This window comes from Lutra lutra, chromosome 13, assembly GCF_902655055.1.
Source record: "Lutra lutra chromosome 13, mLutLut1.2, whole genome shotgun sequence".
NCBI lineage: Eukaryota > Metazoa > Chordata > Mammalia > Carnivora > Mustelidae > Lutra > Lutra lutra.
This window is the reverse complement of record NC_062290.1, coordinates 74,984,383-75,008,725: the sequence shown is the minus strand read 5'-3', so window position 1 is coordinate 75,008,725 and position 24,343 is coordinate 74,984,383. Positions and strand designations below refer to the sequence as shown.

The 24,343-nt window shown below is 49.8% G+C and overlaps 2 protein-coding genes and 1 long non-coding RNA gene across 5 annotated transcripts in view; 2 read left to right on the top strand and 1 right to left on the bottom strand.

Moving 5' to 3' along the window:
* The first annotated feature begins 345 nt into the window (after positions 1 to 345).
* On the top strand, positions 346 to 10,137 carry SLC46A2 (solute carrier family 46 member 2). 2 transcript variants are annotated; one of them, XM_047700941.1, is made up of 5 exons: positions 346 to 1,610; positions 3,088 to 3,171; positions 3,585 to 3,741; positions 6,069 to 6,097; positions 9,317 to 10,137. In XM_047700941.1, exons 1-5 carry the CDS (start codon positions 482 to 484, stop codon positions 9,397 to 9,399), a joined length of 1,482 nt encoding a protein of 493 aa, XP_047556897.1. In that variant the 5' UTR covers positions 346 to 481; the 3' UTR covers positions 9,400 to 10,137. The 2 variants fall into 2 exon arrangements, with proteins under 2 accessions (XP_047556897.1, XP_047556896.1); XM_047700940.1 differs by lacking the exon at positions 6,069 to 6,097.
* LOC125083926 (uncharacterized) lies at positions 3,756 to 5,970 on the top strand. The gene is made up of 2 exons (XR_007122411.1): positions 3,756 to 4,095; positions 4,308 to 5,970. It is a non-coding gene; the product is annotated as an uncharacterized LOC125083926 (long non-coding RNA).
* A 4,008-nt stretch (positions 10,138 to 14,145) lies between the features above and the next one.
* SNX30 (sorting nexin family member 30) overlaps positions 14,146 to 24,343 on the bottom strand; it is a 108,681-nt gene continuing 98,483 nt past the window's right edge. The window contains exons 8-10 of one of the 2 annotated variants that reach the window (XR_007122178.1): positions 23,676 to 23,828; positions 18,137 to 20,290; positions 14,146 to 17,945 (exon numbers count right to left, since the gene is read on the bottom strand). Coding sequence is in view for 1 of the 2 variants with exons in the window: in XM_047699068.1 (XP_047555024.1) it covers positions 20,231 to 20,290; positions 23,676 to 23,828 (213 nt within the window). In the remaining variant the exon portion in view is untranslated. Of the gene's footprint in view, positions 20,291 to 23,675; positions 23,829 to 24,343 lie in introns of both variants that reach the window. The other variant, XM_047699068.1, reaches the window with a different exon arrangement.

Genomic DNA, 24,343 nt, shown 5'->3' with positions numbered 1-24,343 from the left:
CGCCCCCCACAGCCCCTCGCCCAGACCTGCCCGCCACGGATAACTGAATTTCGCTCCCTGCCGGCGTGTCTCGGCCCTGGCCAGAACACGCTTGGGGAAGGCGCCCGCACCCCGCTAAAAGCCGGGGCATGCCTGGCTGGGGGGGGGGGGGGGCATCGGGCCATCGTCAGGCGGCCGCGCTAGCCAGAGCAGCGTGACACGACGATCCGGGGGCGGTGACCCTGGGGGCCGAAACGGGGCGTTGCGCTCCCGGGCGCCCGGCTTCCTGGGCTGTCGCCAGCCCGGCTGGGCGGGCGGAGGCGGGGGCCGGGCGCGGCCTTTTAAGGCCGGGAGGAGTGGCCGGGCCCGGGGGTCAGCCGCGCAAGGCGGGCCACTGTCACAGGCGCCCCGCGCTCCGGCTTGGTCCCGTCCCGCGCGCACCCGGCCGCACAGCGCACACTCGCGCTCTGGGACCGCATCCGGCCCTTCTCCGAGAGTCCTCATGGGGCCCGAGGCCGCCTGCCCAGGGAGGGGCCCCCTGTCTGGACTCCAGGTGAGGACCTGGATCGAACCCGTGGTGGCCTCCACGCAGGTGGCCGCCTCCCTCTATGAGGCGGGGCTGCTCCTCGTGGTGAAGGCGTCCTTTGGAGCCGGGGCCTCCTCCAACAACAGCACCAGCCCGTCGCCCCGGGACGCCCCGGAGGACCAGCAGCAGAGGGCCATCTCCAATTTCTACATCGTCTACAACCTCGTGGTGGGCCTGACGCCGCTGCTGTCCGCCTACGGTCTGGGCTGGCTCAGCGACCGCTACCACCGCAAGATCTCCATCTGCGTGTCCCTGCTGGGCTTCCTGCTCTCCCGCCTCGGGCTGCTGCTCAAGGTGCTGCTGGACTGGCCGGTGGAGGTGCTGTACGGGGCGGCGGCGCTAAATGGGCTATGCGGCGGCTTCTCGGCCTTCTGGTCGGGTGTCATGGCCCTGGGCTCCCTGGGCTCCCCCGAGGGTCGCCGCTCTGTGCGCCTCATCCTCATCGACCTGATCATGGGCCTGGCAGGATTCTGCGGGAGCATGGCCTCTGGGCATCTCTTCAAGCAGATGCTTGGGCACTCCGGGCAGGGCCTGGTGCTGACCGCCTGCAGCGTGAGCTGGGCTGCTTTTGCGCTTTTCTACAGCCTCTTGGTCCTGAAGGTCCCTGAGTCGATGGCCAGACCCAGCAGGGCGCTCCCCGTGGTGGACACGGTATCTGGCACGGTTGGCACCTACCGTGCCCTGGATCCCGATCAGTTAGACAAGCAGAGAGTGGTGGGGCACCCTCCGTCCCCTGGGAAGGCACAGCCCCCAAGGACTATCATTGCCCTGCTCTTTGTGGGTGCCATCATATATGACCTGGCTGTGGTGGGCACCGTGGACGTGATGCCCCTTTTCATGCTAAGGGAGCCTCTCAGTTGGAACCAAGTGCAGGTGGGCTATGGCATGGCTGCAGGGTACACCGTCTTCATCACCAGCTTCCTGGGCGTCCTGGTCTTCTCCCGCTGCTTCCAGGACACCACCATGATCATGATTGGTATGGTGTCTTTTGGGTCAGGAGCCCTCCTCTTGGCGTTTGTGAAAGAGACATACATGTTCTACATTGGTGAGTCCGGCTTTCCCGGGGAGGCAGGACAAGGAAAATGTGGACCCCTAGGGGCATGGGGCTGACATGGTGTGGTGTGATGTGGTGTGGTGTGGTGTGGCGTGGTGTGGTGTGGCGTGGTGTGGCGTGGCATGGTGTGGTCTAGGTGTCCCAGCTCAGCACCAGGGATGGGACCTACTATATTAAGAAGGTCCTTATGTAATCCTTAAGACAGGATTACATGAGGTTGAGTTAATGTAGTTGCACTGTATTGTGTTATCTGTGTTGCCCACTGAAATGTTATCATGGCCGTGCCCATGGCTCTAGGTCAGGGGAGGGTCAGTCAGTGGTGTCTGCAGTCAGTAGGGAAGGTTTTGGATTGGCCTTAGGAGAAGGGGTTAGATTTTTTCTCTTCAGTTTTAAAGGGACAAAACATTGAAGTAATCAGGCTGGAAAGGTCCCTTCATTAAAATCATTTCAGGCCAAGCATGGGCTGTTTAAAAATGGATAAAAACTCTCCATAAATGCCTTTCACAACCAATGTAATAAATTCTCTCAAAGAAGTAGAATGAAGTTTCTATCTGAGGACCACAGGCAGAGAGCTCTAAATCCAGGCTCTAATAGAACTTTCTACAATGATAGAATTCTTCTAAAATCTGTGCTGTCCAATATGGTAGCCACTGGCCATGTGTGGCTCTTGAGCACTTGGAATGTGGCTAGCACCGCTAAAGAACAGAATTTTAAATTTGATTTTAATTTATTTATATAGTCACTTGTGGCTAGTGGTTGACATATTAGAAAAAAAACAACTTTAGACAGTCACCACAGGCTGTCCCTTGGCTGAGGGCACACATCTCAGAAAACACCTAACAAAATGGCAACTTAGGCCTGGCCAGCTCCCAGTTAGACAGGCTGCGTGCAAAGGCCAGAGTACCTGTCTCCCTTCCTACCACCTCTACCTCTCCTTTTCTCTCTCCACACACTCACACACCTAAACACACACCACACTGGGATTATGAATAAGGAAGGAAGGGTGTGTGGCAGCTGTGTAACATGGCACACATTCCTGGGTGCACTTTGCCAAAGCTCCTGCAACTGTCTCCCAGAGGGAGTCGTGAATGGTGACAGAAGACACCTCTGTCCCAGCAACAAGATGAAGAGTCCTGAGTCACTCAGTGACATCAGCTCCACTTCCCTAGATGCCACTTAAATCTGCCAATGAAGACAGCCTTCACTATCCATCCCCGTGCCAGCTGTGCCTTGCCACCTCGCAAGTGGGTCTGTGGCATCAATGGCACCGTCAGAGCTCAGGGACTCAGCCTGCCTGGGCGGGGGGGGGGGCATTAGTCCACTAGCAGAGAAACCACTACATCCAGGGCAAGCCCATGCAGTCTGTGGGGAAAGGGAGATTCCTGGTAAGGCTTTTTGCTTTCTTCTGATTTACTCCTTGGCCAAGGCAGGGCACATTGAGGAGTGTTCTTGTGTGATTTCCTTCCAGCTCGAGCTGTCATGCTGTTCGCGCTCATCCCCATCACAACCATCCGATCAGCAATGTCCAAACTCATAAAGGGCTCCTCTTACGGTACGTTAAAGAAATCTCTCTGAAATTCTCTGCCCAGCCCGTTTCAGAGCTGCTTGGGTTGAAGCACAGGGTTCAGACTTACAGAAGGTCTATGAGAGAATTCCAGAAGCCGCCTTGAATACACTAGGAACACACTGGGGTCCATCCAGGGCAGAGGGGGTGAAAACAGGAGGATGGGAAAGACTCAGAAAGTCAGTCACTGAAAAGCCACAGTCAGGGGAGGAGGCTACTATCTGTGAGTTGCAGAAAGATCCAGCTGGATAGAGGCAGGAGTCTTGGCGGAGTGAGCCGAGACCGAGAGGGAGTTCTGGGAAGGACGCAGAGCCTCCTGAGAGCTCCCTGGAGACTCAGCTAGTGGGTAACAAGGAAGGGACAGCAGCATATCTTCTTGGTAACCCCTGTCCCTTCCACAGGAAAGGTGTTCGTCATCCTGCAGCTGTCCCTGACTCTGACCGGGGTGGTGACCTCCACGGTGTACAACAAGATCTATCAACTCACCATGGAAAAGTTTGTTGGCACCTGTTTTGCTCTCTCCTCCTTTCTCTCCTTCCTGGCCATCATCCCAATTGGGTAAGACAGGAGCAGTGACTGTGGTTTGGGCTGAGGCCCTGGGGCACATGTCAGGGCCCGCTGGACCCCCTCCAGCCTATTAGCATAAAGAATTATTTATTTGCAGCCTCTAGGCAGTGGGTTCTGGGTCGGCTCTCCCACAAAGAAAAAGTCCTCCTGTTCCTCAGGAGGAATCTGGCAATGTGGGAAACCCCCAAAGTCCTGAATAATGAACAGACGGCCACAAGCAGCTGGCATACATCCTGGCAGTGTGGTAATTCACTTTGTTTATGAAAGCCTCATAGACTTCCTTGTAATCAGAGGCTGGGATTTCTTTAGAAACCCTTGTGAACCACTTCCACCCCTTTTGTTTAGGTCATTTTATTTATTTATTTTTTAAGATTTTATTTATTTATTTGAGAGAGAATGAGTGAGAGAGAGCATGAGAGAGGAGAAGGTCAGGGGAAGAAGCAGACTCCCCAAGGAGCTGGGAGCCCGATGCGGGACTCGATCCTGAAAGTCCGGGATCATGACCTGAGCCGAAGGCAGTCGCTCAACCAACTGAGCCACCCAGGTGCCCTGTTTAGGTCCTTTTAGAGGAGAACCATCTTGCTTCACTTCTGGGTATTCTTGGCATGCCCTCCAAAGGCTTGACAACTGGCGGCCTCTGGGCTCAGCCACCTCCCCACCTGCCCCGACACTCTCACATGCCCCTGGACTGTCTCATTTGTCAAGTAAGAGCAATAAAGTCAGGAAAATAACAGGCAGAAAGACCACTGGAGAAGCCAAAGAGAGGAACTCCACTCCCAGGGTAAGAGCACCAGCCTTGGACATCACCAAAACAGACCAAAATGATCTCTGACCAGCCCTCTCTCGTGCAAGTCACCAGAGCAAGCCACACTGCAAGCCATATATGCAATTGTCAATTTTCTAGTAATGTTTAAAAATGGTAACAGGTGAAATTAATTTTAGTAACACATTTGATTTGACCCAATATATCCAAAATATCATTCTAACATCTAGTCAATTTACAAAAGTATCAGTGAGTTTTGGTTGTTTTTTTTTTTTTTTAAGTCTTTGAAATCCGGTATGTATGTTATGCTGATGGCACATCTCAGTTTGGACTCCATTTGCACATGTTTCAAGTGCTCAGGGGCCAGTGCAATAGTGGCTACTCCATTAGCCCAGTCTTGGATGGTTTGAAGCCCATTTACCTCTTCTCATTCAGTGAGGTCCTCTCATGCTTGTATCAATCCCACCATAGGAGAAAGGAATACAGTAAATATATCCACACTAAGGGGCAAGGGATTTGATAAGGATTTGCATTTTAGGGGACCTGCCTGGTAGCACAGAGAGCTCTCTGTGTCGGTAATGGTGGCATTACAGACAGCCCAATAGAAACCAATCGAGGGCAAGCTGGAAGAAGCAGGAAGTAGATGGCAGTAAGGCCTTGTGAGAATTCTCACATCATAATATATGTCCCTGCCTACACAGAAGGTTGAGGCTCTTTTTCTTTTTCTTTTAATTTATTTATTTGACACAGAGAGAACACAAGTAGGGAGAGCAGCAGGCTGAGGGAGAGGGAGAAGCAGCCTCCTTGCTGAGTGGGGAGCCCAATACGGGGCTTGATCCAAGGACTTTGGGATCATGACTTGAGCCAAAGGCAGATGCTCAACCAACCGAGCCACCCAGGCGCGCCAAGGCTGAGCCTCTTGAGCCATCAATCATGAAGGCTCTTTGCTCTATTTCATGGTTGAGAGAAGAAAGATGTGCCGATCAGAAAAGAAGGAAGGGAGGGGTGGAGGGACGGAGGGACAGTGGGACAGAGGAAGAGATAGAGGAGGGAAGGCCTTTTCCTGGGCCCTATTTTTATGTGAGTCTTGGCTGAATGGGTTGGGCTCAGCTAGACCTTAGCATGCAATGCAAATTTCCCAGCTGTTTGCCCAAGTAAGTGATGGATTAGTAGCTGTGCCACTTGGAAGTCACCCAGCCCTTTTTGGGAGATGGGCGAAATAGTCTCATTAACCTAAACAAACAAACAAAGGAAAACAGACCAAAAGAAAACAAGCCTGAGAAGTTAATGTGTGACATAGTTAGAGAGATAAATGGACCAATGAAAGCCATGAGAAAATACAGTAGTTGGTTCCTTGCTACAGTTTCGCTGCTTCTTGTGTATACTGAGTGGGATCCTGGTCTTTCGTAAGAGACTTTAGGGCACAGGAAGGAGGTGGGCTTCTCTCGACCTCTCACCCCAGGACACTATGTAATGTGTGCTTGGATTTGGTCAGACTTTCCGTGCACGGTGTCTTCCTTAGGCCCTGAAGGGTCTTCGTGATTTTCTATCACAGATGCAGGGACAGGATCTTGAATCCATCAAGTAGGTACCTGAGTGCTTACGTGAATGAGGCACTGAAGTAGTTGATCATTATTTCTCTCTCACAGTCATGTACCAGTAAAGAGACACATGGGAAAATAAAGCCTCATTGGCTATATGCCAGAATCACCTAGAAAGCTTTAAAAGTCACTGATGTCTGGATCCCACCCCCAGAGATTCCGACTCAGTCGATCTGGAGTGCAGCCTGGGCACAGGACTTTTTAAAAGCTCTCCAGATGATTTGAATATACAACCAAGATTGATAACTCTGGTACAAGTGTTTCCATTACCTTTCCCTTCCATGGAGACCCTGAATGAACAAGATCTTGAAACATTCTTACAGTTAGAAGAGGCCAAGGCGCTACCATCAATCAAGTGAGAGCACCGGGGAAAAGCAGTAGAACTTTCCAACCACAGAGAGGAAAGCTACATTCTAATGACATAGAAGCCCAGGAAGGCATGTGAGAGCAGGGAACAAAGGAGGCAGCAGAGGGCAGAATGCTGGAGGAATGGTCCCTGGGCCAGAGCTGCCAACAGCCTGCTTGCCAGAAGGGACTGTGTCCCCGGCCCTTTCTGGTCCCAAAGTGAGTCCATTTCACATTACTGTTGAGAATCGGCCTTCTCCTACTTGCTCTTCTTACGTGCAATTGGGAGATGTTAAAGGAGTAACTGTCTCTGCCCGTCTGTGACCTATTTGCCACTCGATTCTTCTCTGTCCTCCCCACCCTTTTTAAATTAATAGTAACAATAGCAAACATGTAAATAGCCCCTATCATGGGCCAGCTACTACTTAAAATATTGCATATATTTAATGAATTTAATCTTCCCCCAAAGTTCTTGGAGGTCATTACTATTGTTATTTTTGCAAATAAGGAGACAGACACTCTAGGGTGTTCTGTAACTTACCAAATGTCCACAGCCAACAAGTGGCAGAGACAAGGGTTGAACCCACGCAGTCTCTGACCCACCACAGGGCACTGCTTCTTAGAGGAGTCACCAGTGTCAGGGTGCCACCTGTCCCGTCTCCTTAGAGAGCTCCCTCCCCTTGAGAGTGAGCTGCTCTCTCCTGAATGCTTACTGAACCGACATGTGATCTACCACCCAATCTCTCCTCAACCTCCATTGGCTTCATGGTCAGCTTCTGCAAAGGCTGGTGTGCACTTGCTGCGTCCTCATCTCCCACCCATCTGAGGCCCCCCTCGACCACCAGAGCTCTTCTCATTAAGGCCACTAATGACTCCTCAAGGCTAAAGCCACTGGACTCCCTGCAGTCCTCACCCTACATGATTTCCTCACGGTCCCCACACCAATGGTCTCTCTCCACTGTCATTGGGCTTTCTCAACACCTTATTGCTTCTTCCCAACAAACCACCAAATGGAAGATTCTTTAGGGCTCTTCTCTAGGTTCTCTCCTCATATTCTCTAAGCAAACTAAAGTACTTTCAAAACTTCGAATTACCATCTAAGTTTCCAAAATTGGGTTCTTGATGCCTTCCTACGTCTGTTCCTTCTCCAGTCTATCCTACCTCACTAAAAGGCACCACCATTCCCTCAGGAAGAGAAACCCAAGTCACCAATGTCCTCCCTCCTCTCTATCTCCCCTAACTGCTAATCCATCAGACCTCATTGACTCCATCTTCAAAACAGGCCTAGATTTCATCCTTCTCTTTTTATCACTACTGCTACCACCCCAAGGCCTGAGCACTTGAACAATTGGATTAGCCTCTGAACCGTCACCCCCATGTCCACTCTTGTGCCCACCCCATCCTCCCTCCACCAGGTGCCCAGAGCAATTTCCTTCAAGTGTTTAAACGGATCATGTCATCTCCTGCTCAAAATTCTGCATTTGGCTTTCATTGCTGTTAGGATACAGCCTGAATGTCTTTCCATGGACCACAAGGCCCCACATAATCTGGGCTTGCCAACCTCCCTGGTGCCTGTTGCTGCTGCTTACCACCCTCCCCAACCCCATGTGTCAGCCCCAGTGGTTGCCCCTTGTGTCCTCCTCCCTTCTGCACCGTGCCTCCTTCTTAACCCAACTGGCTATGGTCTTAACCGATTCTCAACCTAAATTAGGTCCTTCTATCATATGCTCCCAAAGCTTCCTGTACTTTCCTTCATAGCACGACAGCTGATGATTAGTGATTGCCTTTTCATAAGCCTGCCCACTGGATGGTGGGCTGCCTGAGGGCAGGAACCATGGCTTTCTGGCTCAGCATGGATAGTCTGTGTCCAGCAGAGAGCCTGGCATGTAAGGAATACTCAAAAAGGATCTAAGGTATCCTCTGTTGGAAGGGTGTGGCCCCTACTGGCCAGCACGGTGAACCTCCAACCCCCAGAGCTGCCTGTTGGCTGACCTGAAGGCAGGACTGGCCATCCCATAGGGTCTGCATGGTCAGGTCTCTGCAGGATTCAGCTGGAGTCAGGACTGCAGCCAGGCATTCACGGCATTGTGGGTAGCTGCCTCCACTGCTGGGCTTTCCTGCCGGCTTAGTAATACAATGAGCTTTGTTTCAAGTACAGTAAGTACTTCTCTCTGTGGAGCCCTATGACTTATGGAAGATGGGAAGTCAGAGTTTTGGGAAGAGCTCACAAAGCTCTCCCTTAGAAGGTTTGTATTCTCATTCATATCCCATCCAGCAGCTCCAGGAGCTGGCCATCAGCCAGGAAGAGCTGTGCTCTATCTTAGACTCTGAGGCTCCTAGGGTTCAAACACAGGAAAGTCCGAGGACCCCAGAGGTGGAAGGACAGGCCGAAGGACAGGCTGAAGGACAGGCCAAAGTTCACACAGATCCAAGACTTGGCCTCAGATCTCCTAATTCCTATGCATCCCCTTAGCTACAAATATTTACAAACAACGTAATGAGGATTTGTGGAAGAGATAAAGGGGGGCTATGGAAAGGCAGAAGATGAGATAGCCAATTCTGCTTGGGATTAGCCAGTCTTGACCTTGAAATACAGGTGGGAGGTCATCTTCAGGCAGAAGTGAGATGGAGAGAGATTCTGGGAAAAGGAAAGTGTAGACATAAAGGGCTTGAGATGTCTTAGGACTGGAATGGGCCTGGAGTGGGAGAAGTTTCCTCCCGTCACCGCCCAACTCCAAACATCCTCCCAGGCATGAGGGACAGAGCCTCTCAGGCGGCTGTTGGTGGGGAGGAAAAGGCATACCCTTTGCCTCATTCCAATTGTTGGCTTGTGACTCTGGATTGTCAATTCTTACAGCATCGTGGCCTATAAACAAGCCTCGTGGTTGCAATATGGTGACATCACGGAGACATGAAGGGGCTGACCTACGGGAGCTGTGAGGACCAGCAACAGCGGGGCCCCTTTGAAGGCAAAGGAAGGAACTGAGTGCTGGTGACCAAGGCAACCCACCACCCCCAAACCCCAAGTTCGAGCCAGAGTTGGCCTCGGAATGACCCGCTCTGGCTCTGGGGTCCCTGGGGGGTGGGGAACAACACTTTCTTGGTGATAGAAGAACTTTCTCAGTTTTCAGATGTCCCTGCTAAACAGAGATTGGGTTCAGGGCGCAGGAGAGTGTGAACATTCAAAGGTTATATGTAGGCTGCATACACAGTCATGCCAGATGCACCCAGGGCTTCAGATGGCAGCCCCCTTTCTTTCAGGAGCTGTCACCGGAGCTCCAAGGTATGGCTAACCAGTCACCCAGGTGCTGCGCTGGGAGGCCCACATGAGAACTCCAACCAAAGCAACACATTTTCAATAGCCTAAGGGGAACACAGAGGGGATGTTTTATAAGAACTCCCAATGTTTTAGGAGATTTGGGGCTCAGGCTCTTGGATTCAGAGGGGTTTTATTGTTGTTGGTACTGTTGCTTTTAAGAAGCGAATATCAAAAGACTTTCTTTAGTGGAATATTATATTGAATATTTCCAGTCAACATTACTCCCCCCAGTGGGTGGTGTGAAGGGAGAGGGGAGAGGAGATGTGCCAAGAGTCATTTTATGTCAAGGTACCTATTTTTATAGCCTATTTTACTTACATAGAGAAAAGCAGACTCACTTCCTAATAAAATGGACATTTATTGTATGTGTGTGAATCATTCTGCTCTAGTCAGTCTCCCTCTATAACTACAGGCATGGCATTCTTATACTGGGGTCAAACTTGAAGCTACAGAATATATTTAAAGCTCCAAGAATTTGGGTTCAGAGAGTCTGCATCTCTGATCCCTTGCAGGGAAAAAATTAAACTTTCTGGCATGTGTCCTGAGGTCCTAGAACCAGGGTCCTAGAACCAGGGTCCTAGAAGCTAGAACCCGAGATATGGCAAGAATGTGATTGTTCCTGTCCCAGAGCCTATGTCTAGCAGGTGCAGCAGATAGAGCCTCCAGGAACAATGTATCCTACGACACATGCTAACCTAAGGAAGCAAATAATCCAGATTTAGGAAAGCAGGGAAGGCTTCTCAGAAGTGGCACATGGTAAGACTGGAAGGATAAGGAGTTACCGAGGCCAGAAGTTAAGGGCCAGTCCAGGCAGAAGGAATCACAGCTGGAAGGCCCAAAGGTGAAAATATCCTGGGATAGAGGAATTCAATATAAGGGGAGTGAGGAGAAAGGGAGGGGGCAGATACCAAAGGAACAGGATCAAGACACAAGACTGGAGAGGTAAGGAGGAACAACACAAATAGAGCCTTTAAAAAAAAAGATTTTCTTCTAAGTTATGGGGCTAGCTGGTGGAGGATTTCAGGCAGGAGCATGAACTGGGGGAGGAAGGAGCAGAAGGAGTGAGCACTACTTGCAGAAAGGAGGCAAGAGCAGAGATGCAGTAATCCAGGCGACGGATGATGGAGGACTGGTGCTGGAGAAGGAGCTACAAGGATCGAGAAAAGTGAGGGACTCAGAGAGATCCTTGGGAGCTAGTAGTCAACGGTAGTGGGGGGATGGATGAACCGCAGAGGGTGAGGCAGATGGAGGCAAGAATGCTCAGATTCGGGGTTCAGGCAACTAGAAAGAAGGCAGAGCCTCTCACTGAGACAGGCAACATGGATGGAGGAGGGGGGATGGGAAGAGGACTTCAAGGCCACGCTCACCTCTCTAAACTCTCATAGTCATGCTCCTTGCCCTGGACTCCTTCCCTCATGTCCCAGCCTGATTGGCTCCCCGACCTGGATGAATCTCATTGTTGGCTGCTCCATTCCTGCTCCTGAAAAACGGGCTTTCAACATCCAGAAACATTTCTTTACTTGCCCACACTCATCCTTGCTGTGAGCTTGTGGCTTTTATTTAAAGTTTTTATTATGTTATGTTAGTCAACATACAATACCTCGTTAGTTTTTGATGCAGTGTTCCATGATTCATTGTTTGTGTAGAACACCCAGTGCTCCCTGCAATACATGCCCTCCTAATAGCCATCACTGGGCTCATCCATTCCCCCCACCTCCTCCCCTGGAAAATCCTCAGTTTGTTTCTTGGAGTCCACAGTCTCTCATGATTCATCTCCCCCTCTGATTTCCTCCCCTTCACTTTCCCTTTCCTTCTCCTAATGTCCTCCATGTTACACTTTATGTTCCACAAGTAAGTGAAACCGTATGATAATTGACTCTCTCTGCTTGACTTATTTCACTCAGCATAATCTCTTCCAGTCTCATCCACGTTGATAAAAAAGTTGGGTATTCATCCTTTCTGATGGCGGAGTAATATTCCATTGTGTATATATACCATATCTTTATCTATTCATCTGTTGAAGGGCATCTCGGCTCTTTCCACAGTTTGGCTATTGTGTACATTGCTGCTATGAACACTGGGGTACATATGGCCCTTCTTTTCACTACATCTGTATCTTTGGGGTAAATACCCAATAGTGCAATTGCAGGATCATAGGGTAGCTCTATTTTAAATTTTTTCGGGAAACTCCACACTGTTTTCCAAAGTGGCTGTGCCAACTTGCATTCCCACCAACAGTGTTAGAGTTCCTCTTTCACCACATCCTCTCCAACATTTGTTGTTTCCTGCCTTGTTAATTTTGGCCATTCTAACTGGAATAAGGTGGCATCTCAATGTGTTTTGTTTTTTTTTTTTAAGATTTATTTATTTGACAGACAGAGATCACAAGTCAGCGAGAGGCAGGCAGAGAGAGAGGAGGAAGCAGGCTCCCCGCAGAGCAGAGAGCCCAATGCGGGGCTCGATCCCAGGACCCTGGGATCATGACCTGAGCCGAAGGCAGCGGCTTAATCCACTGAGCCACCCAGGCGCCCCTCAATGTGCTTTTGATTTGAATTTCCCTGATGGCTAATGATGAACACTTTTTCCTGTGTCTGCTAGCTATTTCTATGTCTTCATTGGAGAAGTGTCTGTTCATGTTTTCTGCCCATTTTTTGACTGGATTATCTGTTTTTTTGGGTGCTGAGCTCGAGAAGTTTTTTATAGATCTCAGATATCACCCCTTGGTCTGTAGTGTTATTTGCGAATATCTTCTTCCATTTAGTACCTTGTGGCTTTAACCAGAGCTGGGCTCTCCAACACAGCAGTTTTTGGACATTTGCCCCAGGTCACCAATTCCTCTAGAGGATATTCTAACCCCTTTGATGTTCTCAAAGTGTTGCTTCTGGACCAGCAGCATTAACACCCCTAAGGAACCTGTTAGAGATACAAATTCTTGGGCTCTACCCAAACCAAACTCTAGAGGTAGAGGGAGGGTCCAACAACTGGTGTTTTTCACAAGCCCTCAAGCTTACGAACCAATATTCTTATCTTTGGGCCATTTTTTCCTTAAGAACTTCGCCCTTGCCCTCCTCCTCCTCTCCCTGCATCCTTAATTCCTGAAGCCCAGAAAGCCCTGCCCTTCGTACTCTCCCCAAGTAACCTAGTCTACTCCCAGGGATACCAGAATATTCCTTCCAACAACTGGCTAACACCTCCACTTAGATTTCCTCAAACAAAAGTCCAAACCAAATTCTTCTCCCTCTCCACCATCTGAGTTCACTCCAACCTTTATATTTTTCTTCTGATTGTTTTCATCTGTCAGTGAATGGCATCACCTCCCAGCTCCCAGGCTGGAAACCACATCATCTCTGAGCCCCTCCCCTCGCCACAGAAATATCTTAAATCCATCTCTATTCCTATCACCTCTTGCCACTTTTATGACCTATTCCTACCTATTCCCTAGGGCTTCAGTCTGACCACAGTCCTCTAGCATACTATCTCCAGCAACTTCTTAAAGCAATTACAAGAAATACATCCCCCCCTTTAATTTTCAACCAACAAAGCAAACAGGAAGGATTATTATGGGACTACTTGATATTTAAGTTGGCCATACTTATACAAATAACAGAAGAGTCTTCCCGTAAGAGCTGTCAAATAGTAAGTGCTAGCAGATACTTAGGTGCTTTGCAGACTTTACTGCTAGTCCTATCGGCAACTCTTCTGGGAAAGCAGGTCTTCATTTCAAAGACCAAAATACTAACGTTCAGAGAGATCTGAGATATGATCCCAAACCTCTCTTATCCCACCTTGCCGCCTCATTTTGGTATGACTGCACTCTTGTATTAGTGATGTCTACTGTCAGTTCAAGTCCATTTCTGGTGGACTGTGGTCATTAGGTATAAGATGGACTGAGCATTCTGGTCTCTCTTTGAAACACACTAACACTCTAACAAACCACAGACTATTCTTCTTGCCTTACAGATTTAAAAAAAAATAACAAAAACAAAAACCATCATGGCAGGGGTGCCTGGGTGGCTCAGTTGGTTAAAAGTGTGACTCTTGATTTCAGCTCAGGTCATGAACTCAGGGTCGTGGGATTGAGCCAGCCCTGCCCGCATGCCCGCCAATCACCATGGTTACACACAGATAGCAGGTAGTTTCTTCATCTCCCCAACCTGTAAGATGCAGGAGAAGGTAAACTGAGGATAAGTCTATAGGGACGTGAAGAAGAATTAAAATAGTTCAATTGCATATTTTTCCTGTAGCTCTGCATATCCTGATTCCTGCAGGCACACTCCTATCTCTATAGAGAAAATAAGAAAACATAATACAAGGCACACACGTTTTCCTGGTGTACAAAATGGCGCAAATGACAACAGGACTCAAGGTAAAGAAAGCATCTTTCATAGGTTTATTGGTCCATTACTTTAAGTTAATTGAGGAAAAGAAACCTCTTAAATTTACAAGCTAATAGTTTATCAAGCAATACAAATTCTTTTGTTTACCTCAAAATGTAATACTAATTTCATAGTAAACAATGGACAGAGTTTTTAATACACAGATATATGAAAAAAGTGGACAAAAACCTCGTGCCAGCATCAAAAATGCAACAAAAACTTTTTTTTTGCTTTTTACAATCTCTGGGTTCCATAAGAAAGGAAAAAAAAAGGTGACATTCTTTTTAAAATTTGGTAGCTTCGTGAAACAGAGACTTTGACCTGGAAATAAATCACTTTCTCATCTACACACATTCTTGAGCACTTTTTTTTTTTCACAGCTTTTGATTTGGCTTATTGGCAGCATGGAGAGAAGAGAAAAACATTTATACAGAGGACTTTATCAATACCTCGGGTGGGGGGGCTCTGTTAAATTTTTAAATGTAAAGAATGATTTCTAAAAATAAGAAATACAGTCCATCCTTTGGACATGACCTAATAAGCAAAAGTTTTGAATCTCTTTTTCAACAGTTAAAATACAAGTTAGAAAGTTTGCTGGCAGTTTATTGTGTGGGAAGATATCAGGTGGACATCAGCTCTCAATGCATTCCCAACGTACAGACACCAAGGGGATCAAGCACACGGACGTACAATGGACAGGGCGTCTACTGGACAGGACCAAAACCTCAGGAGTGTCCCGGTGAATGGTGCTGACTGTGAAGAGCTGCTGGTTTGTTGTTCCACGAAAGCCCAGCTGACACACGTGTCCTTGGATCACACCGATCCACCTTTTGTTTGCAACCTCCTCTCCCTTCCCGGTTTCCACACTGGGGAAACAGCCATCCCCCTTTCATCCTTCCAGTACCACTGTGACTGCAGGGCTAGTCTGAGACTGTGAACCACCTGTCAAGCAGAGGTGTGGACAGGTGTCACCTGCTTTGACCTGGCCCACAGGGAGCCCGGGATCACATGGGGAGGGAGGCGGCACAGTTGGGGGGAGAGTGTGTGTGTGTGTGTAATACTCAGTCACTGGTGTTCATGGGGAAAGCTCTGCAGAAACGGACTAACGTACGTGAGGCGACACAGTAGGGCTTAGGTTTTTGGCATTTCAACCTGTGGAGAATTTCTATCTGAAACACACTGATCTGAGGCCCTCCCCCCACCCCTACCCACCTGTTTCCCGGTTATCTTTTTAAAAGCTGTTCTGCAGAATTGGGGTAAACCATTAATACTGTCACAATCTAGAGTTCTTTGTGTCTCTGTGATTTGTTGATGCCAGATACCATATATCCTCTACAATCAAGAGGGTGCCAAAAGGCACTGAGTTCATCTTTCACACTTTAAAACAAACAAACAAACAAAATGGTTTAGTGGTCCCTGTGTCTCCTTACATTATCAAAAATATCATTTGGCAATAGCAACACTTAGCTTTCTCTTCCCAAAAGGCAGCCCTATTTATTAACCTCACTTTCTTCTTAAGGAGGGCTGAGGATGGGCTATGTTAGGCCTCTAGTATTAAGCTCAACAACCAATTATGTGTCTAAAAACTCCTTCTACCCAGAATCTAAAACACATGAGTTGAAGAATAAGGCATATGAAAAGGTGCTGACCATTCTCAAAAAGCAGAGTTAGGCTTTCAGCAATCTGTGGCATTTTTAAAAGTCTGGGTTTGTGCTAACTACAAAGAATGTTTCTGACTCAAATACCTTATTGGTTTTCTTAAAGTTATTTTTTCCAAAGCACGCACTTACAGGCTATCTAGAGTAATAAAAACTACCCAGATGACATATTTTTGCTGCCACACAGAAAGGGTTGGACAGTCATATCCAGAATGCATCTCAAACACACATGATTAAGGGACAATAGTCCAACTCCCTGCGACAACAGGCCATCCTCTGCCTTTTCTTATGCGGACAGCCCTGCGCACATTCTCATCTGGGCAGCTGGAGGGAGACCATCCTTAAAACAGAAAGCTAACCACCTACTGGGTGAACTGATGAAAAGAATCAGGTTTTTGGTTTATTTGTTAAATCAAAAAAACACGAGGAAGCGGAAAACTCCAACACACCCAGCTCTATAGGTCCGTCGGGCGCAGGGGATGACATTTTCCTCAAATCTACAGACAAATGCCACCTGCCATCTGAATGGAGCAAACATAAGAGGGCCTGTCCCATCTGTCACCATCTTGAGAACTCCTGAAAGTGAGAAGGCAAACCCAAATTCCCAAAACATCCTGCAAGCGGGGATCACCAAAGCAATTGTTACTCCAGCCTTACAAGACTGCCCAGCTTCCATGGGCCTTTCGAGCAGGTGTCTGGAAAGGCAGGCGGCAGGCCTGCTGTGCCGGGCCCTGACCACAGGTGGCCCACCTTCTGAGCAGAGGCGTTCTTTAGGGAAGCCAGAGGAGAATCCAGTTCTAACCTATTCAGAGACCCACAGACACGAGGCTGATACGGACCTGGGGGGCTGTGGTGGGTCCCACTCTCCAGTCCTCTCTCGGGACAGAGTCTAAAGAAGAACTATTCTCATTCCAATGAATGGTTTCAGAACAAAGCCAGGGCCTGGATTTCAGTGCTGTGGACAGCAGGGCCCAGGCCCTCGGACTCTGGATGTATCCTGGGCTGACACTGGCCGTCCCAAGAGAGAAACCCCACTTGCATATGCCCACCCAGCCACCACACCCTCTTCTCAAGCAGGACTTCCTACCATTTCAACACAAAGGTGGCCTCACGAGAGTATTTAAAGACCTTGCGAGGAAGGTGACTGAAAAAATACTTAATTCCACAACATGCAGCACACACACTCCAGTTGTGGCTGACATTTGGCATGAAGACAAAGTTCCATGACATTCACCACGAACCCCTGGAGTTGGATCTGTTACTGTTACTCACCTAAAGACAGGTGTCTGGGGAGTTCAATGAGTGGCACAGTGATACGAGCCAATCCTTTCCATAAGTGCACTTAACTGAGGTCACCGGGAATCATTACTAAGTCTTAGAGGACAAAACCCAACCCCAAACTTGGCTGTGTAACATGTTCCCTCCTCGTTCGGGAAGAACTGTGGTTCTTTGCTTTGGGCAGAGTAGCCTAGAATCTTCTTGTGGATCCAGCACAGAAGAAGGCGGCCAGGGTCCACGCCTGCCATGAACCACACTTGCCCGCTTCAACACCTGCCTCTCCAATACTGCTCGGTGTCTGGGAATCCTCTCTTCTGCCTGAGCCTGGATTTTTAACCTGGGTGAACGAACCTTTCACTTCCCACATACGGGGGACAGTGGACAGGGATCACTTTCCATTCTGTGGCCATGTGCTCAAGATTCAAAACCTGTCCCAGTCTGTCTGCCTGAGGTCAAGCGTGTCCTCGAGCAAAAGCCCCCTGGACAGAAATCTGAGAGAGGAGGCAGCGAGCTCCGCCCCACGACTGTGGAGCCATGCAGGATGGGGCGAGGAAGCCTCTAGGAGGCAGTCTTTGGCACGGAAATCTCCGAGTCACTTTTCACAGGGAATCACCTTTGTGCCCACCAGGAGGAAGGGGCAAATGCCCCGGACCGGTGACCCTCGGGGGCTGAGGGAGCCTCCCTCACTGCCCACCATGCCTTCTATCTAGGCCAGCCTCCTCACCTCATCTGACGGCAGCCTGAAGAGGAAGGGGCGAGGGTCCCTTCTCGAGGAACAAGTGTCTCTGCAGGGAAGTCTGTACTGTGCACTGGTTCTCCCAGCTCAGCTGTCAATGCTCCTGCTCTCCCTGGTGTCTTAAAGCATAGAAACATCATAAGGGGCACGAAGAGAGAAAGACAAATCCCAGGATGCCTGCTTCCCCCCTGAGCTCGTCTTCTGCCTCCAGTGGGGTAAGGAATGACTGTGTTTCCCCCACTCCCTTCCCGTGCATCCCAGCGAGGAACCCAACGACATTTTTGAACGGCTGCCTTCCTTCCCAACTAACCTTTACACAGGAATGCTCCCGGGCTTTGGCAACTAAGTGGCAGGTGAGGTTCTGGTCTTCCAGCAACTCTTTCCCCTGTTCTTTCCAAGCACTCGTCGTGCTGGACAACGTTTTTAAAGCACACATTCCACAAGGCAAGGCCTGGCACATTCCTGCAGATGAGCATCTGCTGCTAAGGTCAGTCTAGTGCCTTCCATGAAATAGCAAGAGAGGGCCCTCGACCCTTCATTAGATACACAACCCTGTTCTACCAGCAAAGTGTCAGGCTGGACCCAGACGTCCAGACCTGCACTCACGTGACGGTGTAGAGGTAGTGTGAAACACTGACTCGCCACTCTGGGTAGAGAGCCCATCCTTACCGTTCTGCTTCAAGGGATCATTTCTAACTGTACCAAATTGAAAATCCGCACTGCAGGCTTTTGGGATGCCACGAGTGGGTCTGACAGCGCAGGCAAGTACCAAATGATATGCGACTTCTCATTTTAAACTGTGACTTATTTGAACACGATGAAAACAGAACTGAACGGTTCTGTGCCGTTCTTCCGCCAGGCCACTGATGTCACTACGGCAGCTGTCCAAGGTCAACGTGGCAGGTGGGTGTGGGACGGGGCACTGAGCACACGCTGCACAGAGCTCCGGATCTGCAGGTTGGCCAGCATCTGCGCCAGCTTGCACCATCAACACAGCTTGCCTCTATGAGGCTCATACTTAGACTTCTGGAGGGGTTTGAGCCACAGAATACAACAGGACCTAGGTAGCTTCATTTCAGGAGGAAACAAAATGAGTTGGAAGATAGATCCTCTGGTTGTAGTGTGAAGTGAAGATGGGAGACGCCACCGGCAGTCCCCAGGAGCTTGGCTCCTCGAACGGAGGAGAGTCTAGCTTATCCAGAAGCAAAGACATCTCTGTTACGCTAGTCCTCTCCAAGTCCCATCCGGTTACGGACTTCTATTCCTGACCGGGGACATCATCAAGGGTTAAAGCACTTCATGTAGAACATTCACGTTGAGTTTACAAAATCTTGACCGTGTCACGACAGTGCTAACGGCCTCTCAGAAAAAGTCTGCCCAAACATTCAGTGGACGCGGCAGGGAACACTAAATGGGGAATTTCGGGTGAGGTGAAGGCAGACGGCACGGGGCAGGTGTGGGAATGAGGCCTGGCGCGAGCCTGCCCATCCCCACTACCGGGGAGCTACTCAGACTTCCGGCCACACGGATTCCCCACGACGGGCCTAATCTCTACTCTGATGGCATTTTACAAGCCAAAAAACAACATCGAAGAACTTCACAGAGAAAAATGCACCTTTTTTTTTTTCCATCTTACACAAAACCAAGTTTCCGATCTACTGCATTCTAGTGTGAGAAACAAGTCTGGGGAGCACGGCCCCCCTTGGCTTCCCAAGGTGTTGTGCAAGGCCAAGGATGCCAGCTTGCTCACTTCAGCACCAACGTGCACGGACGCTGACAGAGACCGTCCTGAGGGACCCGGGAGCCACAAAACGGCTGTCGCTCATTGCGAGTGGCTGGCAGGCCATGCTCACAGCTACAGGCCACGGTCCATTAGGGAAGGGCTTTCCACGGAGCTGCCAATGCTTCCACCTCAGCTGTGATGAGTCAGTAGCCCACAGGGTCCATCCTGGAGTCACCCTGTGTCCACGGAACACAGGGGCTGCCTTCTGTTCATGCCTTCCTCGTGTCCTCGAAAAGCAAGAGCCGGGCTCTCTCCCAGCAGAGGCAACGCTGCGGGCCCCCCAGATAGGAGCCTCTGTGATGAGATGTCGGAATGTCAGCCAGGCCAGCCCAGCCCTTGGCTGTACGTCTTCTCAGCTGTTCCATTTCGTCGGCTCCTTTGAGCCATGGAGGTAAGCTGCTTCCGCTGAGGGATGACGCCAGCCCTGCGGACTCCACCAAGGAATAAATACTAATGGAAAACCAGCGGTGGACGAACAGGGAGAGGCGGGCAGGGGAAGAAATACACAAAGGAGAGATGCTTCTGTGGCTGTTTTCTCAGTGCCGGGCCTCTGGCACGACAGGGGCGTTCTGGGACGCCATGCCCTGTGTAGGTCGAAGAGTCTCTGTCCCAGAAGGGAACTTACTTGGCCTCTTGCTTCTCCTGCAGTAGTGGAATGATCGACTCCCACGCCGTGAGGCACTGCAATGACAACACACACAGACACTGTATCAGCATCAGCCTTCAGGACCAGGTGCTTTATTCTCTGTTCATCTCACCAGGTTACTCTGCCTTTGGTACTGGCTAAGGAACGTACATATGCCATGTCCGATGTCTACACGTACTATCCATTGCTATTAGAAACTGGGGCGGGTAACAGGTGTCTGCTTTGAATACGACATCCCCATCTCTACAGAAGACAGCAGGGTCTCTGCAAGGCCTATGTGCAGTGTCCCTAGAGCTCACAGCTGCTGAGCGGAAATGTTCTCACTGGAAGACAGTCTTTTCCTTCCAAAAGCAGAAAAGGTAATAGGCTCTAAGCCTTCCATGCGGCCTGCCGTCCTCAGCCAGGTTGAAGACATTGCTCCAGGTGTGGGCAGGACTGACTTGTGGAGGACGCAAATCATACGGGCACAGCCCAGCTGCCTGACTCAGAGCGGGTGGAAACCCCGCTCCTTACTGATCTGTTTTGATTGTATGGGCCACTCCTGGATCCCAAAAGGGAAAATGGCAGCTGGGGGTGGGGGGGACTCTATTCATTGAGTTTCGTTGGGTCCAAATGCCAGGATGTGTTTTACATTCACTACTGCTGGTCCTAACAATTCTATGAAGTATTACTTATTATAACATACACACACACTTCATAGATGGAGAAAATGAGACCCAGAGAGGTTATATAACTTGCCTAAGATACGTAGCTAGAAAGTGACAGAGCTAGTAAGTGGCAAAAAAAAATATATTCTTTTCCCTACACCAATCCCCCTTCATTCCAGATCCTTGTGAAGGGCAGTGTCTGTATGCCCTGAACTTAGAGACGGACACTCTTCTCTAGGAGCACCCTCCTCTAGGAGCACCCTACTTAATGAAATGGTCCTCCCTTCAAGCCATCTCTTGCACGAAGGGCAGGCCAGAAGAACCACACAAGGCCTTCCTAGCAGCTTAGGGTGAAGCAAGCCTTTGTAGTGAGTCATCTGGGGAGGAGCTCTGAGCAGGCAGGAGGAGAGAGGCATTCTTTGGTCAAGCTGGGGAGCAGGGTGGCGAAACTGCTCCACACTTCCTTCCTTAGTGACTCTGAGGTTGGAGAAGAAACTAGACTTGGACCCTGCCCTCCATAACAAAGGCTGGGAAGCTTCTAGGAGCTCGCTTGCACGGAGAGACCCCATGCAGGGTCCATGGCACCCTGGGCCCTGCCTTGTCCCTAGGCCATCATCTCAGATCTAGAAAGGCCCTTCTATGTCAGCGATGGGGAACCAAGGCCACGTCAGATTTCTTTCCAATCTTCAAATGCTCAAACTTCTTCCCACCCCAAGACCGTTGCATATGTGTTCCCTTGGCCTGGGATACTTTTTCTCCAAGTCTTTGTCTCTGGGACCCAGGTTAAACGTTGTTTCCTCAGAATGGCCTTTCCTGCCCACTCCACTTGCCTCCTTCCATCCCTGACCTGAACTGTGCCCCTAGTATTTTCGCCCCAGGTTTCCCGTGCTTTCCCTCTAGAGCATGAATCTTACTCTGAAGTGACAGGATTTCTGGGCTAACGTGTATCTGCCACTGCGCGGAGGGTTCCTTAATGGCAGGAGTCCTGCTGTTTTGTTTAGCAGCCTATCCCCAGGCCCTGGTGCACGGCAGGGACACAGCAGGTAATGTTCAATGTATGTGGCAGCCAAGATGAGGCCCCTGAGACAAGGTCCCTATTCGTGGTATCTGGGAAGACATAAACTCTGGGTCTGAGTTCTGGGGCCGGGGCCTTGGGAGTGCTGGGATCAATCATGGGGAGAAGCGATGGACACATCCCACCACATGGGCTTCCATGTAGCGGGAGGGTTGTTGGACAGCAGAGAGAAGGGGAGAGGATCAGGGAAAGTAGTACCACTTACGGACTATCTACTGAGTGGCACGTATGGTCTAGGGACTCAGGGATGCATCGTTTCACTGTGTCTTCACAATCCATTTTATGGGGAAGAGGCAGACACAGAGAGCCGCTCTGCTTAAGGCACAGCCAGTGAAGGAATGAAACCTTGGCTTTGCACAGAGGGATCTATCTTTGGGGGAGTCATGACTGGCCCCAAAGATGCACGTCCCCTGCCAACTACACCAACAATGTGTGTGAGTGGGAGCTTTCAGACTTGTGGCCCCAGCAGAACCCAGTCTGACCCTAGTTCAGTCACTCAAACTGTGTCACCTGGGGCAGTCTTAAAAACTTACTGAGCCTCTGTTTCTTTAGCTTCATATGGACAGTCGGAAAACCTTCTTTACAATATATGGGAGGGGGTTAAATTTAAGGACGTGACATATGCATAGCATCTAGCTTAGGGTCAGCAGACACAGCAGGGGCTCTAGGGAACAGAGGCCGGCACCCTCCCCTCTCCCTCTCGAACAGTCCTTCCGAAGGCCTGGCCACTAACGGCTATTCCGTGGCTGTTCTCCCTAACTCTCCTCCAAAGAAAGATGTAGACATGAAGCCTTCAGAAGATATGGATTCTTCTAGCCTGGGATGAGGACATGTTTCTGGAATTGCAGTGGGACTAGCTGAGTTAATGTTTACCCCACATGGTTTCACGTCTACAGGTACTTATGGAATTGTGACTGAGCCATGTTTCATCTCTCACTTTAGGTTTTCAAGGAATCTTAGGATTTCTCAGCAGAAATGATCTGGGTTTAGCTAGGCCAGGAGCAAAACCCGATTGAGGAAACTTTGCTGGAGTTTGATGAGCGCCCTCCGTGGGTTGTGTGTGTGCATGTGCGTGTGTGTGTGTGAGAGAGAGAGAGAGAGAGAGAGAGAGAGACAAGATAGGGGTACAACTCTATGAATCAAAGGGATTCATGGGAAAAAAACCCCTGTTTTTAAAGTTTTCCTTTGTAATCCTACATACTTTTGGGGGAGCTATTTACAAACAGTATTTTGAAGTCTTAAAAACAACCGAACAGTATTTTGATAAGGATTCAGTGGGTTCTATGGCACTACGAGAGTGAGGAACCCCCGTATGTAGAACCACACAGCAGCCTGGGGTTACCTCAAAGCCTCCTTACCTGGAACAAGCCCACAGGCAAGTCCTCGGACTCTGGGAAGCAGCTGGCTGCCAGGCCCAAAGGGCACAGCAGAGAAAAGTGCCACTTCCACAAGTCCCATGGGCACTGGGAGGGGGAGGGGCTCTGCTTCCAAACCCAGCACCCCAGCTTGCACAGCGGGGGCAGCCTCCCCCACAACCCGACCTGCACAGTGAGGGGCAAGGACCATGCGGGCGGTCACTAAGGCCAGACACACAAAATCAGGGAAGCAGGTGGGGCTGGCTGGCCCTCGCGAAAGGCTCTTGCTACTCCTAGGGCTTCCTCCACGGGAGGGCTGGGGTCTTGCCAGCACGCTCTGTACCTTCTCATAATACTGGATGTTCTTGTCCGCCATTCCCATGAGCAGCTGCCGGAAGTCCTGCCTCTTGTTGTTCTGCCATCGCTCCATGTCGGCTTTCAGGTCTGCATTGAAACACTCCATCCGGTCCTGACATTTCTCAACGTCTGCGGGCACCTGGGAGCAGGGAGCAGAAAGGGGGACTCGGGATGTGGAACTGGCGACCCCATGCCTTGAGCTCCCTTGTGAAAGGCCAAATCCCTACATGCAACACCGTGAACACAGGCCCTCCACGGGGGGCATTTAACTGAAGGAAGGGCCTTGGGTTTTCAGGACTAAAGAGGAATTCTGAAAAGTGCTATCCTGACCCAACTCTCCAAACCCACCCAAGCACAACAGAGACTCATGGGGGAAACACCTCCCTGTTTACAAACAGGGAGAGGAAACCCTGCAGTTCAGAGTCATAGACGTTTGGTTCCTCCTTTTCCCCCATCTGTATGTAAAAATGTGTGTAAATTCTGCAAACATACAGCAGCATTTGGCATTGCCTCTGCCATTCTCCTCAGTCCTATAAGTGAAACCAGAAAAGGTTTCCCCACATCACAGGAACTACTCCATCACCTGTGACGTTTGATAACAGCTACCATCATTAATCACACAATTAACTACACACATAAGACTATCAGCCCACT

Coding starts and splice junctions, on each gene's coding strand:
- SLC46A2 (XM_047700941.1), top strand. CDS start 482: ATGGGGCCCGAGGCCGCCTGCCCAGGGAGGGGCCCCCTGTCTGGACTC. Junction 1,611..3,087: donor GACATACATGTTCTACATTG/GTGAGTCCGGCT, acceptor ATTTCCTTCCAG/CTCGAGCTGTCATGCTGTTC. Junction 6,098..9,316: donor CAGGATCTTGAATCCATCAA/GTAGGTACCTGA, acceptor CAATTCTTACAG/CATCGTGGCCTATAAACAAG.